At 59.1% G+C, this 10,000-nt stretch overlaps 1 protein-coding gene across 1 annotated transcript in view; it reads right to left on the minus strand.

The window, feature by feature from the left end:
* Positions 1 to 3,033: 3,033 nt before the first annotated feature.
* The window catches only part of LOC144953969 (alkaline phosphatase-like), a gene marked incomplete at its 3' end in the record, with an annotated part of 13,630 nt that continues 6,663 nt past the window's right edge, over positions 3,034 to 10,000 (minus strand). The window contains exons 3-7 of the mRNA XM_078884564.1: positions 9,146 to 9,320; positions 8,018 to 8,190; positions 6,314 to 6,445; positions 3,759 to 3,828; positions 3,034 to 3,168 (exon numbers count right to left, since the gene is read on the minus strand). Of these exons, the coding sequence (XP_078740690.1) occupies positions 3,034 to 3,168; positions 3,759 to 3,828; positions 6,314 to 6,445; positions 8,018 to 8,190; positions 9,146 to 9,320 (685 nt within the window). The remainder of the gene's footprint in view (positions 3,169 to 3,758; positions 3,829 to 6,313; positions 6,446 to 8,017; positions 8,191 to 9,145; positions 9,321 to 10,000) is intronic.

Below are 10,000 nucleotides of genomic sequence, written 5' to 3' on the forward strand. Positions count from 1 at the left end.
GATGGTGGGTGGGTGGGTGGGAGGGTGGGTGGTGGGGGAGGTGGGTGGGTGGGGTGAGTGGGTGAGTGGTGTGGGTGGGTGAGTGGTGTGGTGGGTGGGTGAGTGGGTGATTGGGTGGGTGGGTGGGTGGAGTGGGGTGGTGGGTGAGTGTGTGTGAGTGGGTGGGTGAGTGGGTGAGTGGGTGGGTGGGTGGAGTGTGGGTGGATGGTGGGTGAGGGTGGGTGGGAGGGTGGGTGTGGGAGAGTGGGGTGGGTGGGTGGGTGAGTGAGTGGTTGGTGGGTGAGGGTGGTGTGAGGTGGGTGGGTGGGTGGGTGGGTGAGTGGGGGTGGTGTGAGTGTGAGTGAGTGGGTGGGTGAGTGGGTGAGTGGGTGGGTGGGTGGTGGGTGGGATGGTGGGTGGGTGGGTGGGAGGGTGGTGTGTTGGGGAAGGTGGTGTGGGTGGGTGAGTGAGTGGTGGTGAGTGGGTGGGTGGTGGTGGGTGGGTGGGTGAGTGGGGTGGTGGGTGAGTGAGTGAGTGAGTGGGTGGGGAGTGGGTGAGTGGGTGGGTGAGTGGGTGGTGGGTGGGATGGTGGGTGGGTGGGTGGGAGGGTGGGTGGTGGGGAGGGTGGGTGAGTGGTGGGTGGTGGGTGGGTGAGTGGGTGGGTGGGTGAGTGGGTGGTGAGTGGGTGAGTGAGTGGTGAGTGGGTGGGTGAGTGGGTGGGTGAGTGGGTGGGTGAGTGGGTGGGTGGGAGGGTGGAGGGTGGGTGGGTGGGTGAGAGGGTGGGAGGGTGGGTGGTGAGTGGGAAGGTGGATGAGTGGTGGTGGTGAGTGAGTGGGTGAGGGGTGGGTGAGTGGGTGGGTGAGTGGGTGGGTGAGTGGGTGGGTGAGTGGGTGGTGGGAGGGTGGGTGGGTGGGTGGAGGGTGGGTGGGTGGGTGAGTGGGTGTGGGTGGGTGGGTGAGTGAGTGAGTGGTTGAGTGGGTGGGTGTTGAGTGGGTGAGTGGGTGGGTGGTTGAGTGGGTGGGTGAGTGATGTGAGTGGGTGAGCGAGTTGGTGAGTGAGTGGGTGGGTGGGTGGTGGGTGAGTAGGTGGGTGGTGGGTGGGTGAGTGGATGGGTGAGTGAGTGGTGGGTGAGTGGGTGGGTGGGTGGGGTGAGTGGGTGGGTGAGTGAGTGGGGTGGGTGAGTGGGTGGTGGGTGAGTGTGTGGGTGGGTGGGTGATTGGTGGGTGGGTGAGTGAGTGAGTGGGTGAGTAAGTGGGTGAGTGAGTGAGAGGTTCAGTGGTTGGGTGAGTGGGTGAGTGAGTGGATGAGTGGTGAGTGAGTGGGTGGGTGGGTGGGTGGGAGGGTGAGTGGGTGGGTGGGTGGGTGGTGGGTGGGATGGTGGGTGGGTGGTGGGAGGGTGGGTGGGGGGGGTGGGTGGGTGAGGTGGTGAGTGGGTGAGTGGGTGGGTGGGTGAGTGGGTGGGTGGGTGGGTCGAGTGGGTGAGTGGGTGTGGTGGAGTGGGTGAGTGGGGTGGGTGGGGTGGAGTGAGTGAGTGGGTGGGTGAGTGGGTGAGTGGGTGGGTGGGTGGGTGGTGGGTGGGAGGGTGGGTGGTGGGTGGTGTGGGTGAGTGAGTGAGTGGTGAGTGGGTGGGTGGTGAGTGGGTGAGTGGTGTGGGTGGTGAGTGGGTGGTGAGTGAGTGAGTGGGTGAGCGAGTTGGTGAGTGAGTGGTGGGTGGGTGGTGGGTGAGTAGGTGGGTGGTGGGTGGGTGAGTGGATGGGTGAGTGAGTGGGTGGGTGAGTGGGTGGGTGGGTGAGTGGGTGGGTGAGTGAGGTGGGTGCGTGGGTGGGTGGGTGGGTGGTGGGTGGGTGATGTGTGTGGTGGGTGGGTGAGTGGGTGGGTGGGTGAGTTAGTGAGTGGGTGAGTAAGTGGGTGAGTGAGTGAGAGGTTCAGTGGTTGGGTGAGTGGGTGAGTGAGTGGATGAGTGGGTGAGTGAGTGGGTGGGTGGGTGGGAGGGTGAGTGGGTGGGTGGGTGGGTGGTGGGTGGGATGGTGGGTGGAGTGGGTGGGAGGGTGGCGTGGTGGGGAGGGTGGGTGGGTGGGTGAGTGGGTGAGTGGGTGGGTGGGTGAGTGGGTGGGTGGGTGGGTGAGTGGGTGATTGGGTGGGTGGGTGGGTGAGTGGGAGTGGTGGGTGAGTGAGTGAGTGAGTGGGTGGGTGAGTGGGTGAGTTGGGTGGGTGGGTGGGTGGTGGGTGGGATGGTGGGTGGGTGGGGTGGAGGGTGGGTGTTGGGAAGAGTGGGTGGGTGGGTGGGTGAGTGAGGGTTGAGTGGGTGGGTGGGTGAGTGGGTGGGTGGGTGGGTGGGTGAGTGGGGTGGTGGGTGAGTGAGTGGGTGGGTGAGTGGGTGAGTGGGTGGGTGGGTGGTGGGGTGGGATGGTGGGTGGCTGTGGGTGGAGGTTGGGTGTTGGGGAGGGTGGGTGGGTGGTGTGAGTGAGTGGGTGAGTGGGTGGGTGGGTGGGTGGGTGGTGTGAGTGGGGTGGTGGTGAGTGAGTGAGTGATGTGGGTGGGTGTGAGTGGGTGAGTGGGTGGGTGAGTGGGTGGTGGGTGGGATGGTGGGTGGGTGGGTGGGAGGGTGGGTGGTGGGGAGGGTGGGTGAGTGGGTGAGCCGGTGAGTGAGTTGGGTGAGCTGGTGAGTGAGTTGGTGAGAGCGAGCCGGTGAGTGAATTGGTGAGTGAGTTCGTAAGGAAGCTGGTGAGTGGGTGGGTGAGTTGGTGAGTGAGTGAGTGATGAGTGTATGAGTGAGTGAGTGAATGTGTAAGTGAGTGAGTGTGTGAGTGAGTGAGTGTGTGAGTGAGTGAGTTGGTGAGTGAGCTGGTGAGTGAGTTGGTGAGCTGGTGAGTGAGTGGGTGAGTGAGTGGGTGGGTGATTGAGTGAGTGTTGAGCGAGCCAGTGAGTGAGCTGGTGAGTGAGTTGGTGGGTGAGTGGTGTGAGTGAGTGAGTTGGTGGGTGAGTGGGTGAGTGAGTGAGTTGGTGGGTGAGTGGGTGAGTGAGTGAGTTGGTGAGTGTCCCTCCCCCACTCACCTTCGACCAGCAGGAAGAACCCTTTGGGGTTCTTGGTGAGGATCTTCAATGCAACCTGCACCATCTCCACCAGCGATGGGTCCATCGTCACGTTCCTGTCCAATTCGTAGACCATGTCCGTCGGTTCAAACAGACCTGTGGCAGGAGCGTCACCATCGCCGCCGACATCAACACCATCAACATCATCGTGATGGTGATGATGGTGGTGGTGGTGGTGATGATGGTGGTGGTGGTGGTGATGGTGATGGTGGTGATGGTGATGGTGGTGGTGATGGTGGTGGTAGTGATGATGGTGATGATGATGGTGATGATGGTGATGGTGTTTATGTTGATGGTGATGATGTTGATGTTGATGATGTTTATGATGATGGTGATGATGTTGATGGTGATGATGATGGTGATGTGGATGGTGATGATGGTGATGTTGATGGTGATGTTGATGATGTTGATTGTGATGTTGATGATGTTGATGATGTTGATGATGATGGTGATGATGTTGATGGTGATGTTGGTGATGATGGTGATGTTGATGGTAAGGTTGATGGTGATGTTGATGGTGATGATGATGGTGGTGATGTTGATGGTGATGATGATGGTGATGATGGTGATGATGTTGATGTTGATGGTGAGGTTGATGGTGATGTTGATGGTGATGATGATGGTGATGATGATGTTGATGGTGATGATGATGTTGATGTTGATTGTGATGTTGATGATGTCGTTACCCAGGAGGTGGTCAGTCTTGGAGACATCAACAGCCAGAAGCTCGTCTCTGTTCCACACATACTTCCCGTTCTGTGTGACACACACAGTGACACACACACACAGTGACACACACACACACACAGTGACACACACACACAGTGACACACACACACACAGTGACACACACAGTGACACACACACACAGTGACACACACACACACAGTGACACACACACACACAGTGACACACACAGTGACACACACAGTGACACACACACACAGTGACACACACACACACAGTGACACACACACACACACAGTGACACACACACACAGTGACACACACAGTGACACACACAGTGACACACACAGTGACACACACACACAGTGACACACACACACACAGTGACACACACACACACACAGTGACACACACAGTGACACACACAGTGACACACACACACACAGTGACACACACACACACACAGTGACACACACACACACACAGTGACACACACACACAGTGACACACACAGTGACACACACAGTGACACACACACACAGTGACACACACACACACAGTGACACACACACACACAGTGACACACACACACACAGTGACACACACAGTGACACACACACACACAGTGACACACACAGTGACACACACACACACAGTGACACACACACACAGTGACACACACACACACACAGTGACACACCCACAGTGACACACACACACAGTGACACACACACACACACAGTGACACACACACAGTGACACACACACACAATGACACACACACACACACAGTGACACACACAGTGACACACACACACAGTGACACACACAGTGACACACACACAGTGACACACACACAGTGACACACACACACACAGTGACACACACAGTGACACACACACAGTGACACACACACAGTGACACACACACACAGTGACACACACAGTGACACACACAGTGACACACACACACAGTGACACACACACACACAGTGACACACACAGTGACACACACAGTGACACAACACAGTGACACACACAGTGACACACACACACACAGTGACACACACAGTGACACACACACAGTGACACACACAGTGACACACACAGTGACACACACACACAGTGACACACACACACACAGTGACACACACAGTGACACACACAGTGACACACACACAGTGACACACACAGTGACACACACAGTGACACACACACACAGTGACACACACAGTGACACACACAGTGACACACACAGTGACACACACAGTGACACACACACAGTGACACACACAGTGACACAACACAGTGACACACACAGTGACACACACAGTGACACACACACAGTGACACACACACAGTGACACACACACACACACAGTGACACACACACACAGTGACACACACACACACACAGTGACACACACACACAGTGACACACACACACACAGTGACACACACAGTGACACACACAGTGACACACACACAGTGACACACACAGTGACACACACAGTGACACACACACACAGTGACACACACACACACAGTGACACACACAGTGACACACACAGTGACACACACACAGTGACACACACAGTGACACAACACAGTGACACACACAGTGACACACACAGTGACACACACACAGTGACACACACACACAGTGACACACACACAGTGACACACACACACAGTGACACAACACAGTGACACACACACACAGTGACACACACACAGTGACACACACACACAGTGACACACACAGTGACACACACAGTGTGACACATACACACAGTGTGACACACACACACAGTGACACACAGTGACACACACACAGTGACACACACAGTGACACACACACACAGTGACACACACAGTGACACACACAGTGTGACACATACACACAGTGTGACACACACACACAGTGACACACAGTGACACACACACAGTGACACACACAGTGACACACACACACAGTGACACACACAGTGACACACACAGTGTGACACATACACACAGTGTGACACACACACAGTGTGACACACACACACAGTGACACACAGTGACACACACACAGTGACACACACAGTGACTCACACACACAGTGACGTGACACACACGGTGACACAATCTCACTCACTCAACACCCCCACTAACCTCCACACGAACTCACTCATCCACTCACTCATCCACCCTGTCACTCACCCACTCACTCACCCACTCACCTACCCTCCCACTTACCCACTCACTCAACTACCTACTCACCCACTCACTGAACTACCCACTCATCCACTCATCCACTCACCTACTCACCTATTCACCCACCCACTCACCAACTCACTCACCCATTCACCCACCCACTCACCAACTCACTCATCTACCCACTCATCCACTCACTCACTCACTCATACACCAACTCACCCACCCACTCACTCACCCACTCACTCAGGAGCGGTAAGCGAGTGGGTGAGTGAGTGAGTGGGTGAGTGAGTGGGTGAGTTAGTGAGTGAGTGAGCAAGTGGTGAGTGAGTGGTGAGTGAGTGGTGATCTCGTACCGAGTTCTCTGGCTTTTCCAGCCACTCCTCCACGAGATTTCTCCTGTCCCGTCGATCCCCCGTCTTGCCGGGATACTCGGGGTCCGCCGTCGTGTTCGGCAACATGTGCTGCCTGCCGCCCCCCAAAACAACCTGGGGGGGGGTGACAACAACAACAACAACCACCGTCACTACCACCACCACCACCGCCACTACCACCACCACCAAAGCTACCACCGTCACTACCGCCACCGTCACTACCACCACCGTCACCACCGCCACCGCCACCGCCACCACCGCCACCGCCATCACTACCACCATCGCCACCACCACAACCACCACCACCGCCACCGCCACAACCACCACCACCGCCACCGCCACAACCACCACCACCGCCACTACTACCACCCTCACCACCACCCTCACCACCCCCAACACCACCACCCCCCTCACCACTACCACCACCACCCTCAACACCACCACCCTCACCACCACCACCCTCACCACCGTCATCACCCTCACCACCACCACCACCCTCACCACCACTACCCTCACCACCACCACCACCACCCTCACCACCACCACCCCGGAACTGCCTGGATCACTGTTGGACACAGGAGGTCGGTTGGCTGGCTCTGCTCAGTGTAGGAGAGGCTGCCACTCCTCTGTCAGGAGCTGGACCACCGGTACCGCCTTGGACCTTGTGTGTGCTAGAGAGGCTGACACTCCTCCGTCTGGAGCTGGACCGGTACCGTCTGGACCGGTGTCGAATACAGGAGGCCCAGTAGACTATTTGTGTTTGTGTAGGAGAGGCTGCCACTCCTCTGTCTGGAGCTGGACCGCTACCGCCTGGACCTTGTGTGTGTAGGAGAGGCTGCCACTCCTCTGTCTGGAGCTGGACCGGTACCGTCTGGACCTTGTGTGGTGGAGAGGCTGCCACTCCTCTGTCGGGAGCTGGACCGGTACCGTCTGGACCTTGTGTGGTGGAGAGGCTGCCACTCCTCTGTCGGGAGCTGGACTGGTACCGCCTGGACCTTGTGTGTGTAGGAGAGGCTGCCACTCCTCTGTCTGGAGCTGGACCAGTACCGTCTGGACCTTGTGTGGTGGAGAGGCTGCCACTCCTCTGTCGGGAGCTGGACCGGTACCGTCTGGACCTTGTGTGGTGGAGAGGCAGGCACTCCTCTGTCGGGAGCTGGACCGGTACCCGCCTGGACCTTGTGTGTGTAGGAGAGGCTGCCACTCCTCTGTCGGGAGCTGGACCGGTACCGTCTGGACCTTGTGTGGTGGAGAGGCTGCCACTCCTCTGTCGGGAGCTGGACCGGTACCGCCTGGACCTTGTGTGTGTAGGAGAGGCTGCCACTCCTCTGTCGGGAGCTGGACCGGTACCGCCTGGACCGGTGTCGAATACAGGAGGCCCGGTAGACTATTTGTGTTTGTGTAGGAGAGGCTGCTACTCCTCTGTCTGGAGCTGGACCGCTACCGCCTGGACCTTGTGTGTGTAGGAGAGGCTGCCACTCCTCCGTCGGGAGCTGGACCGGTACCCCCCTAGACCGGTGTCGAATACAGGAGGCCCGGTAGACTATTTGTGTTTGTGTAGGAGAGGCTGCTACTCCTCTGTCTGGAGCTGGACCGGTACCGTCTGGACCTTGTGTGGTGGAGAGGCTGCCACTCCTCTGTCGGGAGCTGGACCGGTACCCTCCCCCCTCCCCACCCCTCCCCACTCACGTTGATGCCCGGAATGTTCTCAACGAGTTGCAGGGAGATGTCCTTGCACGTGCCGAGGGCGTTGGCGGGCAAGTTGGCGTCGCTGTACCAGTTGCGCTCCACGCTGTGGGCGTACGCGGCGCTGGGCGTCGCGTGGCACACCCGCGTCGTCGTCACGATGCCCGTCGACTTGCCTGGACGGAGCGAGAGGGAGAGAGAGGGATGAGGAGAGATGTGGAGAGAGAGACACGGAGAGAGAGAGGGACATGAGGAGAGAGGGATGAGGAGAGATGTGGGGAGAGAGAGACGGTAAGAGAGACACAGAGAGAGAGAGACACAGAGAGAGAGAGACAGACACGCAGAGAGAGAGACACGGTGAGAGACATGGAGAGAGACACGGAGAGAGAGAGAGGGGGGGATGAGGAAAGATGTGGGGAGAGAGACACGGAGAGAGACACGGAGAGAGAGAGACATGAGAGACGTGGGGAGAGAGAGAGACATGAGGAGAGACACGGGGAGAGAGACACGGGGAGAGAGACACGGAGAGAGAGACACGGTGAGAAAGAGAGACACGGTGAGAGAGAGACACGTCTCTTTACCACCGTTTCCCCCCCGTGTCTCCCCCCCCCCCACCCCGTGTCTCTCCCCCCGTGTATCTCCCCCATGTCTCCCCCGTGTCTCTCCCCCCGTGTCTCCCCCCTGTGTCTCTCCCACCCCACCCCCCTTGTGTTTCCCCCGTGTCTCTCCCGTGTCTCCCCCCCGTGTCTCTCCTGTGTCTCTCCCCCGTGTCTCCCCCCCCGTGTCTCCCCCGTGTCTCCCCCCCCCGTGTCTCCCCCGTGCCTCCCCCCCCCCGTGTCTCCCCCCCCCCGTGTCTCCCCCCTCCCGTGTCTCCCCCCACCCCCCCCCCCCCGTGTCTCCCCCCACGCCCCCCCCCATGTCTCCCCCCCCCCGTGTCTCCCTCCCCCCGTGTCTCTCCCCCCCCCCCCCCCCCCGTGTCTCCCCCCCCCCCCCCGTGTCTCCCCCCACCCCCCCCCCGTGTCTCCCCCCACGCCCCCCCCGTGTCTCCCCCCCCCCGTGTCTCCCTCCCCCCGTGTCTCTCCCCCCCCCCCCCCCCCCCCGTGTCTCCCCCCCCCCCCCGTGTCTCCTGACCCGCGTCCTTGGCCCAGCGCAGAATGGAGGTGACCTCGTTCCCGCGGGCCGTGCTGCACTCGCTGCGCGTGGCCGAGGCGCTGAGACCCACAGTGCCCTCGTTGGCCTTGACCCCGCACAGGTAGGCCGTGGCTGTGCCCGCGCTGTCTGGTACCTGGGCATTGGTGTTGTACGTCTAGAGAGAGAGAGACACAGAGAGAGACTGAGACACACAGACACAGAGACACACAGAGACACACAGAGAGACCCACAGTGCCCTCGTTGGCCTTGACCCCGCACAGGTAGGCCGTGGCCGTGCCCGCACTGTCCGGCACCTGGGCATTGGTGTTGTACGTCTACAGAGAGACAGAGACACAGAGAGAGACTGAGACACACACACAGAGACACAGAGACACACAGAGAGACACAGGGTGCCCTCGTTCGCCTTGACCCCGCACAGGTAGGCGGTGGCTGTGCCCGCACTGTCCGGCACCTGGGCATTGGTGTTGTACGTCTACACAGAGACACAGAGACACACACAGAGACAGAGAGAGAGAGAGACACAGAGAGACTGAGACAGAGACACACAGAGAGACCCACAGTGCCCTCGTTGGCCTTGACCCCGCACAGGTAGGCCGTGGCTGTGCCCGCACTGTCTGGTACTTGAGCATTGGTATTGTACGTCTATAGAGAGAGAGACACAGAGACACACACAGAGAGAGACACAGAGAGACACACAGAGACACACAGAGAGACTGAGACACAGAGAGAGACACAGAGAGACACACAGAGAGACCCAGGGTGCCCTCGTTGGCCTTGACCCCGCACAGGTAGGCCGTGGCCGTGCCAGCACTGTCTGGTACCTGGGCATTGGTG

This window comes from Lampetra fluviatilis, unplaced genomic scaffold (genome assembly GCF_964198595.1).
Source record: "Lampetra fluviatilis unplaced genomic scaffold, kcLamFluv1.1 SCAFFOLD_398, whole genome shotgun sequence".
Taxonomy (NCBI): domain Eukaryota; kingdom Metazoa; phylum Chordata; class Hyperoartia; order Petromyzontiformes; family Petromyzontidae; genus Lampetra; species Lampetra fluviatilis.